The sequence below is a fragment of the Eurypyga helias genome, unplaced genomic scaffold, assembly GCF_000690775.1.
Source record: "Eurypyga helias isolate BGI_N326 unplaced genomic scaffold, ASM69077v1 scaffold6197, whole genome shotgun sequence".
NCBI classification, from domain to species: Eukaryota; Metazoa; Chordata; class Aves; order Eurypygiformes; family Eurypygidae; genus Eurypyga; species Eurypyga helias.
The window spans coordinates 6,455-28,899 of NW_010260981.1; the positions used below are offsets into that span (position 1 = coordinate 6,455).

Genomic DNA, 22,445 nt, shown 5'->3' on the forward strand with positions numbered 1-22,445 from the left:
TGCTTTCTTCTCAATCTTGGTGCACATCTAGATCATGGAGTTGATGTCTGGATGTCATAGGGCTTGTGGGTACCCAGAGTCCCTGGAGCTGGGAAGGGGAGAAGTATTTATTTCCCCCATTTCTCCCTAAGGAGCCCATCTATCAATATTCCTTACAAAGTGAGGCAGCTGGTTATTTCACAGCTTGCTGGAGCAGCACAAGAAAACTGAGGGCTGCCTCTCATTTTAGTGTTAAGTGCCAAACACAGACACTGCTAGTAGTTTTGTGAAGATAAAAGTAATATACAGCCACTGCAAATCAAACTGGAATGAACATCACCAGCGATGCTGGTGATTTAGTATTTTGTGAAAGGACAAGAATATCTTTTAGACTAAATAATTAGAAATCAATTGGCAAAGCTCACATTTCACTCCTTTTTTCCATTCGCATCTGATTTCTCCTAGCATAACTAACTGGCTTAACCCAAGTCACTACCCACCCACCTACCAATGTGCTTTTTTCCCTTCTCTCTACTGCAGACAGAGCAGCTGGTGACTCTTTGGATTCTCTTTATTGTCACAATTGCTGGAAATGCCATCGTGCTCTTCTCTACATGGAGGAGAAAGCGGAAATCTCGAATGACCTTCTTCGTCACACAGTTGGCAATCACAGGTAGTGTATGGGAGGGGAAAGGGCACCTGAACTGCACAGGAATCACTATTAAAATGACAAAGAAGAAAATGCAAGTTGAGTGGTGAAGGATTCTGTTGCCATCTAACGTCCAGCAACAGCTTGCCATAGACCGATGAACAGCTGCTTATCTTAGGGCTCAGTCTGCCTCTGATCTACAAAGATGTTGCTAGATGTAGTAGTCAGATTCAGCAGCTGCAACTCATTAATTTCCCTGAATCTTATCCTCCAGTCTGAATTTGCATCTGTATTTCCCAGAAGTTATGTGCCCAGCTGTTGTCATAGAACTGTTTAAATTAAACTAGTTTAAGATTAATCTTCTTCTACTAAAACCCTTTCTAAAGTACTTCATAACAGTATTGCTCTATCAATTATGCTCTTGCACTGAACAGTGAAAATAACTTCATGTTGTCTGGTTTAAGCAAGTAAGGGAAATATAAATACGTAAATGTGGAGAGGAATGTATTTAGCTAATGTTTTTGAATGGAAAAAAACTATGCCAATCCAAGGACTTTTAAGTTTTAAACAAAATGGAAAATGTACAGAAACATGGTTTGTAGAATGTCCATTTTGGAAACTAGGGAAGGAAACAGGAGTACAAGCAGCACATTGTTTCTCTGTGGCCTTGAATGGACTAAATTTGTGGGGTTTTAAGTTCCCCAAGGGAGTTTCTGTAACAGTGTCCTGCTACTAATTCCTGCTTACAAGACAGCTGTGTTGTATTGTTTGTGTAGATAGGATATATTTATATGCTTTCTGTTGCTTTTTTTTTTTTTTTTTGTAAGATATGGTAGGAATTACAGCACTTTCCCACTAAAGAGCTATTTAATATGTGATTTCTCAGCACTACTGCAACCCTCTTCGATGTCTCCTGTATCTGTTTAAACTGGAAAAGCAAAGGACTACACTCCCCAATTTTCAACATGCATACTTTGCAAGTAAATAAACTCCTGATCATGATCTCAACCATGTCTGCCCAAGAGCTTGTCCAGTTTGAAGAACTACTCTCAGTTGAAACAATTAGAGCAAGATGTGCAAAGTGCAAAGGGCTGGCCCATATCTACCTGTGATGTAAGAATTATTGCAAGGTGTTTAACTCTGGCCAGCCAAAATACCATGAAGCTGCTCTCACATCTCTCCCCGCCTCCTTCCTTCAGTGGAGGGGGAGAATCAGAGGGGAAAAACAAGGAAGCTTGTAAAATTGAGACAAGAACTATTTACTAATTGAATCTAAATTAATATATACAAATATGACTAATAATGAGTATTTAAAATAATAGAAAATAAACAGCTCTTCTCATTTAAAATCTGTACAATTTCCTCATACCACCCACTCACCAATACATAAAGGGAGTTAACTCTTTCCTGACTTAACCCAGCACACAGGTGAAGAGGTGAAGGTTTGCAGTGATCCCTCTTCTGAAGTGCTGATGGCTGGTTTTCCTATTTGCCTATGAGTCACCTGTAATAAACGGTTTCACTTCTTAACTTGGTCGTGACTTTCATGTCATTTCCTTCATGTGCCAGAGGTATTTTCTATCAGCTAAAGCATGTTGATACAGCATCACAGCACAGTTTGGAAGCATCAGTCACAGATCAAACATTACGGCGTTCACAGGAATTTCAAAGTAGCCAGTCTCTTCTCAAAGAGTTCCCAATCCCAGATGAATATGAGGAAGATGATAAAAGGCAGGCAACCAAGCAGGAGTACAGGCAAAGAGCAGAAGAGCAACTGAAGCCCTGGATGAACACCATCCATTTTCTACCTACCATCATCAGTGAGCAGAGTACCAGGGGCAACTGTCATGAGAAGGGCTTTGGAAGGGAGGGGAGTGAAAAATGACCCTGTGCATCCATCTGACACAGAGGGTACAAGGGCTGAGCTTGCTGCCAGAGGAAATGCATGGGTAATACATACACCAGCATGGTAGTAAAAGGTGGGTCCTAATAGGAAGAACTCAACTAAATAGCGAAGGGTCCTGTTCTAGTAAGAAAACAAATGTCTTTCTGCAGCAGAGAAAGAACTGGCATAAGGACAGGGGTATCCAGGTCAAAGGAATAAAGCAAGAAGCAAGCAGGAGTATCTGGACCAGGCTACCTCAGGAGAAGGGTGGTCCACATGAGGTGTACTAGGAGGATCTACTGCTGTTGCTGTGCTTGGTAAGGGCCTGGGTGCGAGTTTTGCCATTTTGGACCCATGGAAAAGGTTGACTTTTGGATTAGAATGGAGGTGAACAGAGAGCTATTCACTAGAGGTTCAAATACCATCTACATGAATGGGAGGAAGGCATTGCAAGTGCAGTTTTGAGGGAGCTGGAATAATCAGTGGCAAAGACAAACAGGCAAATATCCCATTAGACATGGGCTGCAAATAATGCTATAGGGCTGATGTTACAATATAAACTGAGGTTTATGTGGTCCACTTGATGATTCTTCTGACGTCCCCTTCCCTAAAATTATCCCTGACTTTTAAAATCAGAGCTTCAAAGTGCCTGAGTTCAACAGTGTGTTCCGTTTCATTTATGGGAATCCACATAGAAAACTTACTTGACATTCGCATCTGCAATGTTAAAAGAAGTGACACCAGCTTGAACAGAAAGGCCTCTCTCAAGCAATGTTGACTTCTTTTTTGCGATGCAGGAGTCAGGACTCTCATTTATCTTCCCACACCAAGAGTTTCTGTCAGTATTTTGGCAGAAAGAAATAACTTAATTCTTGAAATGGAGCCATTTCACTTTCTTATCTTCAAAAATATTAATAAGAACAAAGCAAGCTGGCAACAGTCATCATCCTTTCACAACAAGTTATGAGGTAGACACAGAACATTATGAAAACACTGGCTTGTCACATTGCTTTGACATGCCAGGCATATTTAAATCCTACCAACTAAAGCCTAATCTCCCGGCAAACAGTTTCTGCTTAGTCAATATTATTACTTCTGTCTATTTTGGGATTTTTAAAATATTTATTATTTCTACCCAACTAGCAGAGAGAATAATGGATATAGCTTTATCAATGTAGGCATTTCAAAGCCATTTAAAAACTCCTTTGTCTATTGATCTGTGGCTTGATACTGTCCTCAATTCTCACGTCTTCCCACTAATGTAGTACCAAAATGAAATGAAAATATAGCCTTCATGTTAGAATAAACAAGGTATTCACAGCAAATTGTGCATTATAAATTAATAGGAAATGAGCAGTTGTTCTTCTTGACTGGTTGCCAAACCAGATACAGAAGAGAAGTAACTAACTGATTGAGGCTTCTTTCAACACCGCCAAAATTCAGTAGTTCAGCCCACTCTGCAAATTCAGAGATAAGACTTGTACTGGTTCCTTACTACGCCATAATTCAAGGTGGTGCTCAAGGCTGCAGGGATCCGTAGGAATGCAAGTAATCTCTTCAACTTCAGTGTGCTTAAAGATGATGCTCAAGCTGGGATTCGGAATATTTTGTAATAAATATATGCCTATACAATGCCTGTGATAGTACCATATTTAAGTCTATGTTTAACTCTGAGCTCGTGCATAAATCTCTTTGAAATTATCTGGGAATTAAGCACTAGGAAATCAGCTAAGAGTTAACAGCTGAGTTGAACACTAGTACTAATCACTCAGCATCAGCTAATTTAACGAAGAGAAATATTGCAATGTTTGCCTTGTGTTCAGTTTGCTTTGGGGCATATTCCTTTTCTGTAAAAAGGTTTTTCTTAGAAACAAGCTCATCTGTGAAGACTGCAACTAAAGTTAGGCTTCCTACAGATTTCTCTCTCCAAGGCAATTTAGTTTTTTAGAAAGTGAAAGCTCTGAACATTATACTGTGAGGAGGGTATTTCTAAACACTTTTTCCCAAATAGATTTTTCTGAGTTTAGTGCAAGTCATGCTCATGGTGTAGCTATCTCTCCTGGCAGGAAACTTCTCACATCTCCCCCCGCCTGATGCCATTTCACATAACTTCAGAGTCTTAGTGTCTTTAAAATCTTTCCCTCTGACTGAATGCACCGACTGGTTGAAGATCAAAGTGTGGGGTCTGACAGATGGGTAAGCTCACAGATGGTGTATCACGCTGGAAATTTTCAGGCAAAATATGGTTGTTTTCAGAAAAGGTAGTTTGTCCACAAATTTATATCTCTTTAAATCACTTTACCCAGCTCTACCAAATGAAGGCCTTCTTAACTCTGTTCTCAAAATGTAAAAGCAGTGAATGTGAGCATATATAAAACACAATTGTTTGAGTAGCATTGGACAAGGAATGTAATTTATTGGCTGAACAGTCCATTCAATAAAAACTGTTATTATTTGACCAGTTCTAAACCAAATCAAGCAATACGTTAAAAAACTCTGCTGAAAAGTGGTTTACTTTCCGTTATTCTTCATCTAACTTCAACTACTACTGACAGAGGAACATATTCAAGTTCCTTTTAATGACCAAAACTGCATAGTTTATTGACCTTTTTTCCTCCAACATTAACACCTGGAAATTTGAAGTTGGAAATGTCATGACCATTAGGTCTGTGAGTTTCTATTTTTATTCAACCATTTAGCAGAAATCAGTACCTTAAGAACAGTGTTAAAGATTGTCCATTGTTCAGGCTAGAAAAACATGTAGGCACTTTACTGCATGCCCAGTTTTACGCCATAGGCTGACAGACTTGGCTGGAAATAGATGTTCTCTTAGGTATTGTTGTGGTTGTAATGAGGAGAGAAAATAAAAAGAACATCAGCTAACTTCCATAGTAGCTTACATATAAACAGAAAAAAGAAGGATAATCTGTAAAAGTATTTAGTTACAGTCAATATCTTGATATAAATATCAAATCCTAAGGGATGACTTGAAAATTACATTAAAAAGACAAGGAGTTTCTTTTTTTAAAGTGTCTATATCTCTGCCTCCTTCTTCAGTTGCTTCCAGAAAGCTGAGCTACAGGAGGCTTTGATCCTTAAGCAACTGCAGTCATTTTGTTCAGTGATTAGTAAAAGCCAATACAATGAAAACTTGATATGAGAAGGTTATGTGAGCAAAACAGGTGGAACTGGACCCCTCTAAAGCAAGGAGGGTTTTTTCCCTGTGCTGCTTCTGCCCAGAAAGAGCATGACTGTAGGACTAAAACCAACTGGGCTCAGCCACCAACTTCTGGGATGGCTTTGCTTAAGGTGACTGTAGGCATAGTCTGCCAACTAATCTGCTAGTTAAATGCACTAAATAGGTGCATCTAACTCCACTACTACACATTAGAATTTATCTTTTCTTCTTTTTTATTTTTTTCTACACCAAAATCACTACACAACTGATGGCTTTAATGGACCTTACCTGTCCTTCCATATTTTTCTTCCTTGTCTGTGTGACTGGAAGGAATGAAGACAACTTGTTAGTCCCTGATCTGTACAAATTTTAATATAATACCACCATTATCAAAATTAACATGTAGAACAATATTAACAGATAATTGTCTCTGTTCCAGCATTTCATCTGGAAAAAGGTACTTGTAATATTTCCACACTTCAGAGAAATCATATGAACTGATCAGTTTTACAAGTACCTTAGGCATCAGAGTGATTATGAGCATTGGAAGTTAATTGCATAGAGCCAATTAGCAGCTAACTCAGCAAGTCACCTTAATGGAGGTGGACTGTTGGCAGCCAAAGAGCCCATAGGGTTCCCACTTATACTGGAAAACTTACACCTTGCCAGCTGGGTTTTGGCTGGAACCTGCCATCTGATTTACATGATAGGCCACCCAAGACACAGAAACCTAATGCGAACAATGAACTGAAGTAGTTTATTTCAACAATTCACAGAATTCTGTGGCTTTCTCCCCTTTTGACATCTCTATTTTCTGTTAATTTTTGGGGAAAAAAAAAATAAGGATGAGGAAAGATGAGAGGCATCAGTATCCTACCTGCAGAAAAGAAGATGTGGAGGAAGTTAGAATTGTACTGCAGAGTTCATTGAAAAAAAAATGAAAGAAGGATATCTGTATTTCTTTTATTCATTATGTACTAAAACCTCTTGAAAGTGTAATCAATGTATGGTAAGGAAAGAATATCTGCTAATGAATTGTCTGTGTTCTACACTACATGTTCCCATCACTACTGAAAAGGATGAAATTGGGAAGGAAGAGTGTAATTTGTCAATATTCCCTCAGACACAGACATTAACGTTTACCAGAGTTCCAATGGCACCTAAATCCCCTAATTTCAGAAGCAGCCTGATTCCCAAACACAAAGCTGGAAGTCCAACAACTCTGCAAATCACCTGATTCCACAGGGCTTGAAAAACAGGGGAAGAAATAGATTATATTCACCTTTCCTCTGCAGGCTAGAGAAAATATAGCATTTAGTACAACTGTTCATTTTACATTCACAGAATAAATTAGAATCAATTTATCAAGAGCAAAAACAGTCTCCAGAAGTAAACACAGCAATATTAACATTACTTATTCAGTGTATCCCATGAAACTATGTCAAATTCTCTGAACTGGGAGTGAATAAGAAAATGAATTGTATGGCTGCATTAGTTGCCTGGAGAAGAGGAAATAATTTTCCATCCTGATTCTGCCAAGAAGTAACTGGAAAACTACATGGAACTCACTTTAAGTTAGGTATATAAGTAAGCCTGAAGTAGATGGGGTAAAAAGTGGAATACCCTCAGAAGTTCTTCAAGGAAACCAAGAGTGAATGTTAGCATCAAGACTGAGCTACAAAAAGAAGCTTTATGCAAAGGAGGAAACATAGTGTCTTTGGGGGTACCAGGACCTCTATTTCACAGTGTTCGGTCATAAAACCAAAGGAAAATGGTCATGGAAAAACAAACAGATTTCATGTTTTAGAGGTGAAATCATGAAGCTAGTGGTCTAACACAGAGAACCTGGCATCCTGAAAATACATAGCTCAAATCCAGTCTCGTAATCTAGGAACAGTGAAATTGGAACTAGCACACTAACGTTTGGTCTAGTTACACAGCTTCCTTGGGAAGTTTCATGTAAAAGAAACTGCTTTTCGTGCAGAATGAACTCTCTTTGAAAAGGGAAAGTTATGCTCCCACAAGATTGGGGGTCTATGAAAAAAGGTGGTCATGGAGGACTGGCAGTAATCCTGTGGTCCAAGGCAGCTGGATTGCCTTTGCCCTCTATGTACATGAGCAAGAGAATTGCAGTCAAGGGAGCATGCTGGGAAAGACAGACAGGGATGGAGCTGGTGTCAGCACAGTAGCCTAATAGTTTTGGTCTAGAATATGGTAATGCAAAAAGCAGGCTAGTTAATGCCCCACCAGGGAGCTCTTGTAGAGGTGGGACACTCCAACACTGTAGAAATGAGCTGTAGGTTTCCTGACAGTTACTACTTCTGCTTTAGTTTCGAATTCCAAAACGAATTCAAAGTGATGTTAAGCAGCCAGGGTCCAAGCTTGCGTACTCAATATTTTCCATAATCTTAGCGTATTTTTAGACATCTTCTTAAGGGCTCACTGGGAAGTACAGGGCTGGACACAATATTCGTGTTTGCTGTGACTCTGGCCATTGTAACTCACTGCAATAAGAAACAGCAGCAGTGGCACAAAAGCAAAAAAAAACTGAAGCGATGTATCTATAACAGTAGAATACAACGTCCCTCCCATCAGTGGAAATATAAAGATAATGAGCTCTCCAAATTTGCTACTGGAAGCAAGAATGGTCATCCACTTAAAAACCCTGTAGTGATTGTTATTCATATAGCCTACTTTAATCTTACAAATGCAGGAACAAGATGTCCGTGATTCATGGTTTCTAATTAATGCAATCACAACCCACTAGGCAGACATCCTTAAACCTGCATTTTACAGCCTGTTGTCTCTGAGCAGTGATCGTCAGATCCCTTACAGGTAGCAAAAATCACTCTGTAGCATAGCTCCGAGTACAGAGCTGAGGTCCCTGCAGGCAAGGAAAAGTCGTTGAAAAAACCTCTTCCATGTACAGCGTCTAAATACTGTACTAAATTGTTCCATAAAGGGACAGTTTGTGTGTTCATCATACACAGGTATTCAGAGTGAGATTTTCAAACTCCCTACTAATACAAAGCGTATCCCCTATGCAACTGTAGAACAGCAGACACACACTCCCAGCTTGCCAGTAGCTCCAGGACCAATTTCAGGGTAGGATGTGTGTTTTGGGTTTTTTTTTTTTCCATGCTGCACGGGACCACCCGGGACACTGAGAAATTGGCAACAAAGACAACACGCCCTCATTTCACCTGCATCTCAGTCACTGTAACACTCTCGAGCCAGAGAAAATAATTTTATTTTGTGGACCCATAATGTATTTTCAGTAGGGGTGTGGATTCCTGTAAAAATAATTTGAATCTTTCCTAATATAACATTTAGGGACTTAAAAGACAGGGGGACTTAATAAATAGGGGGTCCACAAACCCCCTGCTTCTAAAGCAGAGAAAAACTAGCTCTGGTACACCTATACATATTCAGTACAATACACAATGATTATTCCTTTGCAGTGTATATGCACATTTAAAATCACAAGCAGACACTGGACTTCCGTTCCTAAGTCACCCAGGAGTGCCTTTGAATGTCATCCCTAAGGTTTGGCCCTCTGGACACTCCCACAATGGAAATACTAATGTTAGTGGAACATCTTGTGACAATCCTATCTTCCAAAATTCACCCCAGATCACACATTTTCCAACTAAGGTGGAATCAGTTGCTCTGTTTGCTTTTCCTGGGTAATAAGTCATTTTTGAAAGGATTAAAAAATGATGACTGGACCTTAGATGCCTTATCTTTATACCAGGGCGCCGTCTTCTCATTTCAGCAGACACACACAGCCCAAACTTGATTCCACTTCCCCACCTACAGATATCCACATAGGAGAGATCCTCATTCACCATTTCTATTATTTTAAAAGGAGCTGTCATTATTTCAGGTCTTTGCCTACAAATGCTTTCCTGACTAGACATCTGTGTGGCTGAAATGAAAGCCTGCCCTTTCAGTGGGTTTTTGCCAGTAGCCTTTTTCCCCCCTTTCGCCTTCAATGTGATTTCCCTAGCCCTGTGCCCAGACCTGCACTGTGCGGCTCAATTACTGGGCCATCACAGCTCTGCTGATACCGGTAGGGCTGTGCAGAGATTATGAAGGTTTGCTTGGCTGACTACAGCACTTTTGAGGGCGGTAAGACAAAACTGCAATGTGGTCTGAACACATATGCCAGACTGACCGTGCAGTCTTTCAAAGAAACAGCAAAAGGAACAACGAAATTCTATCCTGAATAACTTTTCTAGTTAGCGTAGTGGAATGTGACGTAGGCAGGTATCTTTAGACAACTTCTCTCTCTTATACTACACAGCTGAGCACTTTGGTGACAACCTACATTTGTAGGTCTTTGAGTCAAAGGGATTTTAATCTGCGACCTTCTTCACCTGAGGAAGTTACCGTTATTCAGGGCATTACACCTTTTGCTTTATACGGCGTCATTATTAGCAGGGAAGGTGGAGGGAAATGCTCTGTTAGCTTCTTGTACCGAAGTAGGTCTAAAGAAAGCAGGCTGTTCTACATTAGTCCTGGGAAGCAGAATGGGACATAACTGTCACAGAGATAATTGGATTAAGTTTCATGACTGCGTTCTTGCACACTGGTATTCATTTTAGGGATTATTCATGCCATCTATTTCAGGTGCCTCGCTGTAGGTATGTAAGACGCGAAGTCACTCTCTCTGTGCTCCATTTATAGCCAGTAGAGGAAAATACTCTGAGCTGCCTTTAAGTTTCACTGACTTGTACAGAAGGATTCGATTCCTAATTTAGATCCCCGAAGTGGAGTATATGGCATTGTAACATATTGAGATGTGTTCTGTTGGAGCTGGTACCGCTGCTTTCCAGCTGCCAGCTTGTTATCTACTGTCAGTCACTGGTTTGATCTGACTCTGACTCTCCCCCCAGTTCAAGAAGACAGGTGTCTGAGTGGCATTTGCTGGGGAGCTCAATGACAGGCACATATATTCTTCCTGGGTACAAAAAGATCATTTTCAGAGTGTGCTGAAACGTCTCCCTGGTACCAATGAGTGTCCTTCTCCCAAACAGTGAGGGCTGTGGAGATGCCAGGTCTTGTGAAGGTGCTCTGGCTCACCTGCTAACATGAGTTTGTCCCAAAAACTCGGGCTCTGGCAGAGTTGAGAAGGCCACAGGGAGGAAAGAGAGCTTTCTGTGCTCATGTGCTGTGAGGGCTTCACTCAGTAAAATAGTAATGGAGCCATTTTATGGACATCCTTGATGTTCACTGAGGAAGTGGCTCATGCAGATCAAAGTGTCTTTATCCACTTTTGAAGCACTGAATATTCAACCAAGAAGGGATGTGAATATTTTTAGCAAGCTACTAGGAGAAATAGATAATGTAATCCGCAGGCCGTATGAATCCAGCAATCCGATGAATTTATAACCCCTATCTTTTGAAGAACATTTTCTGCAAAGTATAAAAAAATGTGTTGTGGAAACATCCTTTGCTGAAAACAATGCTAACCTGCCAAAGCATTTATTTGAAAATATACTTGATATACTTACTAGTGGGTGTTTAAGGATTTGGAAATACAATTGAAAATGCATAATGCTATCTTGCAAGAGTAGATAGTCCATTTGCTTGTGACATTTCAGGATGATCAAATTAGTCCTGAGCAGGAGCAAAATATTTTGTGACATTATCTGCACACAAGGAGGTCCAATAAAAAAACTCAAAATAATTTCCTTTTCCAGATCCTTTCAGGTTTACATTAACGTTATAAGCCACGTAAATGAAGCACAGAATTATTTAAAAGCATACCTGTAAGGGGCATGGGTTTGGAAGCGCTGCTTTGATTTTTGATCAATCTTGTTGAATCCATTTTTTTCCACTCTATTTGTATTGGCTGTGTAGGCCATTCACTGACATGCAATAGTGTAAAGCTTTTCCCACAGAGTTACGTTTTTGGTGTGAATTGTAAATAAATATCAAAGTTCATATACATTCAGTATTTCAGAAAACATTGCAGTTCCAGAAGAACTTTGCTAGGACGCTGACTGAGAGGATGTGGGTTTCCCACACACAAGTTAATTGATTTTAGCTTTTAAGCTGTTGTTTACACTCTTTACCCTGATCAATCTCAATGAATTAACTGCAGGGAAAATCCGAACCTCTGGATATTCATCACAAAGATACCTAGAGCTTTTTGGTCAGGAAGAGAAGCCAAGTATTTCAAAAAGACTAATTCCCCTTATGTTTTTAACATGCCATGGTTTCAGTTTTGGGCTAGGATTTCAGTTTTGACCCAGCTGCTGACTGGCTTAGCCCTGGAACCAAAAATCACATCTCATGCAAAGACTCTTGACATTGATGGTAAACTTTGACTCCATTTCAGCAAAGCCCAATGCACATATGAGGGGCTCTGCGTGCCCTTGTATCAGTCTCAGGTTGACCTCTTCAGGACCCCAGGGAAGGGGTGTGCTCATCCAGTGCTGTCAGAGAGGTCTGACACAGCCACACCGACAAACATCTGATGCACCAGGTTCACTCTGTGCCCACGGACACGGTGTTGTGGGTGGCGTAAGCACGCCCTTTATTTACACTAGTAATGTGCTTTGGGAAAACAGAGCAGCAGCATCTCCAAGTCTGGCAGGCAAAAGGTTGGTCCTTTTTAATGTATCTTTGCATAAATTACTTTTATCAAAGCAACCCATTTTTTGGACAAGACAGAGTGCAAGAACAGCTGGGTTTATATTCCTATCACACAGCGCACGATGCAGTACAAGGAAACGTGAAGGGCAAGAAGTGAGCTCACGGTTTTCTTCAGGGCCCCAGACCAAAAGCAGCCATTAGGAAGGCTGATATTTTGATAACCTTTCCTGTGTCCCGGTGGTAGCCCTGAACATGCTTTTTAGATATACGACTGAACTACGTGTTTTTTACATTGGCAGCAGTCAGCTTTTGCTGTGTCAATTTATGCCAGCTTATAGGAAGGCTTAATTCTTGTTTTGACAGCTACAGAATTGTTCTGTGGTCCTGAAGGACTGATTATGGTTTTCCTACCTTCAGCCTGTTTCAGGCATTCAAATCCTAATGACAGCTGTGTGCTACATTTGTTTTTAATAATAGGTGCTTGGCAACCAAGCTGCATAAGCCTTTGGATCCATCATTTCAGCATTAATGGGGAAAGTGGATTTCTTTCTGAACTGCTTGGAAAACTTGCTGCCTCTAAATTATACGGATTTCTGCTTGATTCCCTGCTGAAAGTACAGGCAGGATTGTCATCTGACAGAGGAGATGCTTCTTTTACAGTTACTCTAATGTGAGAGTTTGACTTCTGTTGATAAATGAAAATAGGTGTGCGGAGTTTTCTTTCTGGCTTCTTCATACGCTGGCACTAAATGCTGAGAGACAGGATTGCACAAGCAGGGTGCTGCAGCAGTATGGCCATAATGACTATGCCTTAACCAGAACCATCATTTAGGATCTCATTAGCTCCTGCTAAAATACATGACTTCAAACTTCTGACATTAGATGTACAAATACATCATTAACACCTTTTAGTCCATCATCTGTACTGCAGCACTTGTAGTTGAGATCAGATGGACGTTATGCTGGAAAGAGCCTTTGCATACACTATAAAGCACTGAAACAGCCACATGAAGAAGGAGGGAATTTTTTTCTATTCCTTTCTTGCACATTAACACAGTGATATTTAATTATTATTCTGAGTTAGATTGCCTTTGTGCCCCCAAAAATAAAACTTTTTCCCATCTTCCCCAAGGGCTGCAGGAGAAAACACCCAGCATTTTCATGCGGTACTTCCTCACCTGCTGATCCGTACAACTCACATTCACATGTTTCTGTGGAGAGTCACTTCCTTTAACTCCACTGCCCAGCTGGATACGAAATGCTTACAGAGGTTTAACAGGAGTTACGGAATTCAGATCAGAGATATCACATATGGAGCTGCAGACATTTAGTTATTCTAATAAAACCAAATGCCCAGAAGTCCATTTTAGCCCAATTCAGCCCAATTATAGGACTGAGATCCAGACCATATGCAATGAAATCTTCAGCCTGTTCTGGCTTAACAGTGTATGTAATGGAAATCAGCTCAGTATACTTTTGCATGTGCTACCTTTTCCACATGATGATTTTACATGGCAATTCTCTAACGAACCTTACAGGTATACTTTTGTCTGTGCTATCAGCAAACACCGGGGAGACACAGCAGGTAGAAAAATGAGAATGAACACGGTTTCACTGTTCTGTAATTGCAAGCCTACGGCTGGACAAAAATTGAGCTGCAGCATGCAATATCACTGCTTGAGTATCATGGTAATCTGATTTACACTGTGCCGTGAGAGAGGAAAGAAGTCTTTATTCTTACCATTCCTACTTAAACTAAAGTTTATACATGAACAATGCCTGAGAGTACTAAGACAGGATTGTAAGAAATGCAGGTATTGGATGATTATAATGACCAGGATGCCTGAACTACACCAAGAAAAAATACTCCCAGGGTAGTCCACATTTTTTAGATGAGAGTCATCATGCAGCTGCTGTTGGGACAAAGATGTGAACGTGCAGTCCCTAAAATACGTGAGCAAAACAGTTGCCAGAAAGTATCAATACGAGGGGATTCAAAAGAAGAATCAAAGAAACTATGTACAAGATATTGGGGAAGGACAAAATTTAAATGGACGTGTTTAGTACTTGGTATCTCAGAAGTCATATTCCTTCTGGAAAATTCTAGAAGTACAAAAGGCAATGAATTACCAACAGCGTGATTTCTGTGTCCTTTGAGAAGGCATATCCTTGCTTTCCAGTGCATAGGTAAGCCAAGCTGATCCACAGGAGCTTATCCTCTGCATTTACACTGAGGCCAGCTTTCCCTATGCAGTTTTTTTCTCCCCATTGATTTTACTCTTTCTACCTGTTTTGCTTTGCCTGAAGGAGACAAGGCGAGTTACATTAATGAGCTGCATTTGAAATATCCTTTCCCAACAGTTAAATAATAGTGATCACACACTTATTCTTGGTTAACTTTGATTTACATTTTCAGGCATGCATGAATCATGTTTGTATATCTAGAGAAGCTTGGTTTCTATTTCAAAACCTACAGCCACAGGACTCAATGAAACAGGAACCTTAACTATAGTTTTCATTACCCCTGTTGTGTAAACAGCTGCTGAAACTCTTTGTCCACTCTTCAAATCTCAGTGTGAAACTATAATTAGATAATTCTATACGGTCTGCTAAAAGAAAATTCTCTCTTTACGCTGAACTTCCCACTAAGCAACTGCATACAACAAAATAATGTTTGATCTAGTAGACCATGGTCTCATCCAAATGTGAGTAACACAAGATTGGAAGTGGGAACTTTGTCCTAACACTCAGAACTATCATCAACTTCATCTGTCCCCGCACATCCTCCCTACGGGGAACTGCCAATCCCAAACCACAGTATCGGCAGAGGTCTGAAGAAGGGGGAATTTGAATGGAAATCATTTGCCTTTACTTTCCTGACTGATTCATGATACATCCTGATATTACAGGGAAACAATTCTGCAATGAGTTCTTCACCTTTGTGGGAGGAGACAGTTTTTCTGAATGACTGAAACCACCACTGATGAGGATAAGTCAGGTCCTCCTCCTTGCTTACCCTCGGCTGCATTTGAAGTGTCACTGCTGCTCAGATGTCCTGCCCTGTTTTGATGCGTGCTGCGCTGCCTCCTGCAGCTCTGCCGATGCAGTCTAGCCCCCTGTGCCCCTCCAGCTATATCTCCACAGCAAGGCGGGGTGGGAAGGAATGGTCGGAAGAGATTTATTAATAAAGGCAAATTAAACAAAACCCTAATGCCCTTCAAAGTAGCAGGGCATGTTGAATTTTAATCCCTAAGTGCCTGCTCTCCAGCTCCTTTGTAAGCACTGTTTCTTAAGAGGTTAACATTGTGCAATACATGCTTTTCTCAGTTCGTCTTCTTTTAAGCTGGATGAGCTCTGGAGTGAGGCTGAAGCCTCACTGAATCCACCCTTTACAACATCTAGCCTGACAGGGCCTGCCTCATCCCAGGGGGGAGTGGGATCTCAAAGCACAAGTGTAAGAAATGCAGTAAATAAATAAAATGCTCACCTAGGGCAACAGAATTTCCTGTCACTTCTTATGAGCCAGAAGGAGAAAAAACAGCATCAGTTCTGCAACCGAAGAAATCCGCATAGCTTCAGAGGGGAACCGAGCAGGTTTCCTCTTGAAAATCTTAGAGTGGGCTTTGTTCCACATCCATTACATTTTGCGTTCTGCTCCAGGCTCCCAGGCCTGAAGGAGGAAGCACACCGGAGCGGCGCAGCACAAATCCACATCCTTGCCACACGTGGCAAACCTGCTGCCCCACGTGAGCTCCACGGCAGAACAAAGTGCTCGTGGGTGCACTTGCTGATTCCCCGCAATGGCTTAGCACACCCCGAATTTTGGCCCACTCTTTTCCTCGCTTTACCTGGGATTCTCCAACAGAGAGCTGGGATGCTTGCACCCTGTAGTCACAGCCATGTCTGCTCCACATCAGTGCTTCTAAGAGAGTTTAAGTTCAGAGTGGGATGGTTCACAGTAGTCCCTGGGGGTGCCAGCCATCCCCCCGGCATTGGTCCCATCTCCAGGATCATGTCTACATGCTCTGCAGTGCAAGGGGCTGCAAACAGCTGCAGACTCAAGCAAAGGCACCTGGAGTGAATGCAAAGAGGATGAATGGCCTCCCAAGGTGCAACAGTGCAAGGGGGGGGTCTTACTGCAAGCCCTTAGTGCACACACACCCCCCATGCCCCTCGCACAGCCTCTCGCTGCACAGCAGCTGCTTGGAGAGGAATTGCCAGCGCAGGGTCTTGCAGAGGCACTGCAATGGGCTCCTGGAGGCTCAGTGGTTTAGCAGCTAAAATGTAATCATTTTAAAAGGCATTTTCTAGGTATCTTGTCTCAGAGGAGCCCGGAGCAGGTACATAACCTATTTCACCATCAGCCGCTGAGTGCGAGCAGAGGCATGGTCATGTTTTCTAGCTAAGGTGGTCACGAAATTATTTCTAGTGCAGTGAATACTTGCAAAGCCACATGTGGTGTTTTCAGTGGCAAACAGACCAAGGGAAGGATGGGAGTAAGGACATAGTGAAAAGGGCTGCAGAGGTGTCTGCAGGAGGTAGGGCAGCCTCTCCTGCTCTCTCTCCCATGTGCCTGTCCACAAGTCAACCTATCACTTCAGGAACCCTAGGTACAACGAAATCTGAATTGTTTGCACCCTCAGGTGTGTGTAACAAATTCTGCTAGGGGCTTTACTAATTTTCAAGGTATGTTCACAGCACCATCTCTTATTAGCTGGCAGCACATCAAGCATGACACTGAACAGCAGTGCCAGAGTGGCAATGGCTGCCTCATCACTCAAAAAATCACCAACAGGACCCTATTGCTGTAATAGGGCAGTGATGCTATTTTTTAGTTTTTAGGGTCTATCACTCTATTGTGTGCAGGTGTTAGTAAACTGCTGCTTCAGGCCCTTCCAGAAGATGTGTTCTTTGGGGAGTGGTAGGTGATGGGAATGCGCATGGTGAGGTCCCCAAAAACCGAGTTGTGTGAAATGCTCAGCCTCGACGAGGAACTCGCACACCCTGTCTTGCCTGACAACACATTGCTGCTGCTGCGGTGCCTTGTGCGGCTGGGTGTTGTCAACAGAACACAACGAAACATCCCTCGTTAAAATGGAGTCACTCTGTAAGCGACATCAAAAGAGGGATGAAATTTCAGTCAGAGGCAGCTTCACCATAAAGTCATGGATCACCAGATCCTACTTAATAGGACTGTTCTCATCAGAGGAAAAAATGATCAAACTGCAGCTGAGATGACGTGTGGAGATTTTTAACCCACCGCAGCTTACCAGCAATCTGCTCTCCACTTCTGACAGAAAAGACTTTCAGCATCTTTAGGGTAAGTGTCTTAAGGGAAGAGTGGTGTCAGTACTAATAATCAAATGAGAGAGAGATTTTCTTGCAGACTTGCAAGCACAGATTTTTTGTCTTAACCTCCTTAGTTGTAACGAAAGAAGTATTCTGAAGTCTGCACAAGGTACATCCCTTTGGCAATGCCATCGAGCCAATGAATTTTTATGAACAAATTAACTGGGACAGTTGTAACTTGCCTCTATTCCCATGCTAGATCACTAATTACCTCCATTTGTTTTCTATAATGGACTTCTATCTCCGTGGAGGGATTTTTGCCATGAAAATTTGTCTCACTCACAGCAACAGCAAGGCCACATTCAAATTTGTCCCTCCAAGGGCAGTGTTTTCTTATTTTTGTGCTTATTTTTTGTATGAGGCAGTGCCCACCACCCAGGTTGCTGCAATACCTCCTAAACCAAGTGGTTCCTGTGCTCAAATGTGTAGAGGCAATTCCTGCACTCAGTCATGCACATAAAAATTCCAAAAGGATTTTGCTGATTATGACAGAGACTTGGGCAAAATTGGTCCTTAGAGCCCAGAATTTTCACAGGTTGTTTCACTACCTGCTGCATTTCCCAGCTGTGAATGCTGTAGCACTATATTCAGCATGTTTCAGTCTCCTCTAGGAACAACAGGCTGCTTTGGCTTTGGTTGGGGTTTAACCTCAGCTATCAATAAAGTACCACACAGCTGCTCACACGCCTTCCCCCTTACTCCAGAGGAGGTGGAGAATCAGAAGAAAAGACAAAGAAGCTTGCAAAATTGAGATAAGAACAAGTTTATAATTAGATATAAATTAATATTATGGTGATACTAACAATATTAACACCAATAATAATATGTAATGAAAATAAAACATATGATGATACAATTGCTCGCCACCTGCCAACTGATGCACAGCCAGGACCTGAGTAGTGAGAGTCAGAGCCAGAGAGCCTGAGAACTGGAGCCCGAGTGCGATCGCAGCAGAGTCCAAGTGAGCCCCACAAGTGACAGCATGACCAGGAAAGCCAACCAACCCCCCAGCTCACTAACGAATGAGCAAGCAAAGAAGTTAGCAAAGCTGCTAACCAAGGAGCTAAGGAACCAGCAAAGGAGTTAACAAAAGAGTTAACAAAGTAGCAAGGAGCTACGGCCCCCCCGCCCACTCCCCACGTACATACCTAGCGTGACATACTATGGAATGAAAAACTCCCTTAGCTAGTTTGGTTTAGCTCTCTGAGCTGCGTGTCCCCCCACACTGCCTGTAGCGAGAAGGTTGGGAATGCAGCTGCAGTATCAGAAGCTAAAAAGGACCTTGAATTCGGTGCAAGCACCCCCCAGCAACGGCTAATAGGGCACCTTATCAGTACTTTTCACAGGGTAAGTCCAGAAACACAGCTTCATACCAGCCACTGTGAAGAGAGTTAAATCTTTCCTGACTAAAACCAGCACACCTTCTCAGTCATTTTCTTGGTCTTTTTGATAAATGATGTTTAAAAATGTTGAATTTTGAAATGTTAACAGGTTTGTAAGGGCAGATACTAGTTATACAGATAGCAGTTCTGCTTTTGAGGACTGGCTGTGGCCATGGTAGTGACAGAAGGGAGGCAGCTGAAGGGATGCAGAACCTGTCCAGTTCATGCGACTCCTGTGTAAATCCTAACAGGCTGTTTTTCCCTCCCTCTTCACCCCAGGCAAAACCATCTTTCGTCCCTACCTCCCTCTACTTTTCCTTATTATTGAAGTCTCATGGAATTTTTCTTTTATATTAGTTTATAGAAACTCCGCCTCCCCTCAAGAGCTAGTAGCACTGTTGTCTTCTATTGAACAAGGAATCCTTTTGTCTGCATCGTTTTGTGAATATACATTTGTCTTATGTTAAAAGTCACAAGCTATCAATTGCTGGTATTTTTTTTTTTTTCTATCATAAGAGAATGTATGCCATTACTTGATTTTCTACTTATTTTTCTGAGGAATTAAATGAGCCTATGAGCACACAGTTGCCTAGCAATGCAGACACAGAACCACAGTACACACACCGTTTCTTGGTGAAAAAAGAAGAGTATTAAGAAAGCACTGGCAACGACAAGCTCACACAGTTCTGAGTGAAGGTTGATTAGCAGTGTTTTCAGGAATGAGCTTGGTGCTGTTTGGCCCAGGAATATTATCAGTGAAAGAACACAAGCATCTAATGTGCAAGCCACCAGCTTAGTAAGGAGCAGTGTGGATATCAGCAGTAATGAAGACACTGAGTGATGTGTCGGCTACACTGGTTTCCTACACCTGACATTTGCCACTTAGGATATGAATGATGTACTCCAGTGACACGCCTCGAGGTGTAGGCTTGCCAAAAGCAACCAGGGAACGTGTGATCTGCTGAGATCACATTGCTAATATCAGCTGACTTCTGAACAATAACCTTTATCCCAGCAATTCCAAATACGTGACGAACAAGGATTTCAAGACGCTGTGATCATGGCTGTAATTGCATCTGAGATGATACGTGGGTGAGGAAGATTCATCTACTAGTGACGAAAGCTCTGCTGGCAATTCATGATCTGTGTATCAGATTTATAGGGCTGGCACACTGGGGCTTTGTGTGAGAGGGCGCTTGTGTGCTGAAGTAATGTTGCAAAGGTGGGTGTGGAAAATCACCAAGTCTATTTATTGCGGCTTTTCTCCTTTTTCTCCTGCACAAGGCACGCTATTTACTTGGAGGCCCTATGTAAAGTCATCTGCATCTGCATCACAAATCCTCTGAAGGTGTGTGGTTGGGTCAGACTGAGAGTCCGGTCCTCTGAAGAGACGGGGTGGGAGAAGAACCACCTCTGGAGCAGGCAGTAGAAGAGCAAAGGAGTGAGAAAAGTTGGTGTGGTACTTGGTAGGACTGAAAAGATGAGAGAGATTTCTGAAACCTGCAGAGGGCATGAGGACTATCTGTGGGAGAATGTTTATATAACTAAAGGGCGTTGAGAAACCTGGCTAATTTGGCACGTGGGCACAGCTGGCTGCATCTGCTTTGGCGCAACACACACACATGTACTCAGGGCACATGATCGGAGAAGCGTGTGCGGAGCCCTTCACAGCAATTCAGAAACTCAGCACAATGCACTCTTAGAATATGCCGGAGGGGGAGAGGAGCTGAGGCTGCCAGCACAAAGAAGCTGTGAAGTATAAACCTTGCTCCAAAGCTTCTGCAGTCACCTGAAAAACCTCACTCCAAGGTTTTCAAGGGAAAAACAGTTCCAAGGTAATGCCCCCAAGGTGCTTAAGGCTACAGCTATATCGGTAGGTAATGCTGTGCAGAGAGGGAACAGACCTGTAGCATGACAAAGATGGAAATGATACCCACACTCTGCATTTTGGGGGGGTTTACTTCAGCCAAGTAAACCCACCGTGGTCCATCAGCCTGAGCACTGACTGGCAGCTGCATGGCGATGAGCACCCCTGGAGAGTGCCTTCAGGTCGAGCATCAGCCAAAGACAAGGCTCATTCACCTGCAGCTTCACCATCACATGGGATGTGATGTAACAGCAGGTTAAAAACTGCACTCTCTGGTACCGCCAGGACACTGGCCCATCTCTCAGCTCACCTGCAGGATCCACATCCAAAGCTCTCTCCTGGTGCATTGGAAAAGGATGGCAAAATGGTAGTGAGAAGAGAGAAATGAGAAGACAGCTGAGGCGCCTTCCCTTCTCTCTCCCTTCCCTTTAGAGAACATGGAGATGAGCAGGAAGAAGGGCAGCTCCCACACCCTCCTCCTCCAAAGAGAAGTTGAATCCCGATTTATCACCTGCTTAGCAGATGGTCAAACCATCAAAAGCTGGAGCATACCCTGAGGTAATGCTCAGTTGATGTGTATCACTCGGAACCGATGAATATTTCATTACTGAGAGAGAGAGAATATGGATAAATAATTCAGGAGCAAGAGAAGGGGAAGGGCTAGGTTTCAACCACTGCTGGAGGATGCATCTTACTTTTTGAAACACTTAAACTCTGGTTTCTTCAAAGACCACTTTAATTACATACACCTACAGTCTTTTCCATAAAGTCTTAAAGCCACTTCTGATGAGTACATCAGAAGAACAAGCATCCCTTGCCCCATCACTCTAATCAATGAACAACATTTAACACGAGGTTTCAAACCACAAACTTCCTTCTGGAGGCCATCTCTGATCGAGCCTTCCTCTGGAGGCAGGGGAGGACAGAGGAGAGAAAGAAAATGGGATTGGGAAACACCAGGAGAGGAAAGAACAAACCAGAATTAGGGAAACCCTAGGAGAGGGAAGAACAAACCAGAATTAATTGAATGATGGAGTCACGAGGAGGGAGGCAATGTAGTTATACGCAACAGCGATGATATTTCTGTTCTAATTTAATTTTGAACTTAGCCTTGAAGAAAAAGAGGAGATAAAGGATTACTGATACAGAAAAAATAATCCTAGTTTTCCAGTGAAGCAAAACAAGTTGCTGCTTCTAAAGCATAAGGCTGAGATCTCAATTTCCAGCTAGAAGTATCTGAAACAGCTAGAAGTATCTGAAATTTCTGTAGTGTCAAAGGTCTTAGAAGAAACTGATTTTGGTATACCTGGAAATACTGGTTCAAACTGTTTACTGCTCAGAAATTTATGTATTGAAATTGTTGAAATATCTTGTTTCCAACAGCATACATTTCAACCCAAAATCTTCTGATATGGGGGTTAGAATCCCTTTATCACAGTAAACATCAGAGATGGTTTTCAAATGTCTAAAATGGTGGGACCAAAATGAAATATTTTACCTCAGCGCTCTTTTTTTTTTTTTTTTTTTTAATAACTCTTGATTTTTCTTCTTAT

General features: G+C 42.0%; 1 protein-coding gene across 1 annotated transcript in view; it reads left to right on the plus strand.

Annotated features, from left to right (window-relative positions):
- Window positions 1-519: 519 nt before the first annotated feature.
- The window catches only part of NPSR1 (neuropeptide S receptor 1), a gene marked incomplete at both ends in the record, with an annotated part of 38,559 nt that continues 16,633 nt past the window's right edge, over window positions 520-22,445 (plus strand). The window contains one exon of the mRNA XM_010155205.1: window positions 520-652. Coding sequence (XP_010153507.1) covers window positions 520-652 — 133 coding nt within the window. The remainder of the gene's footprint in view (window positions 653-22,445) is intronic.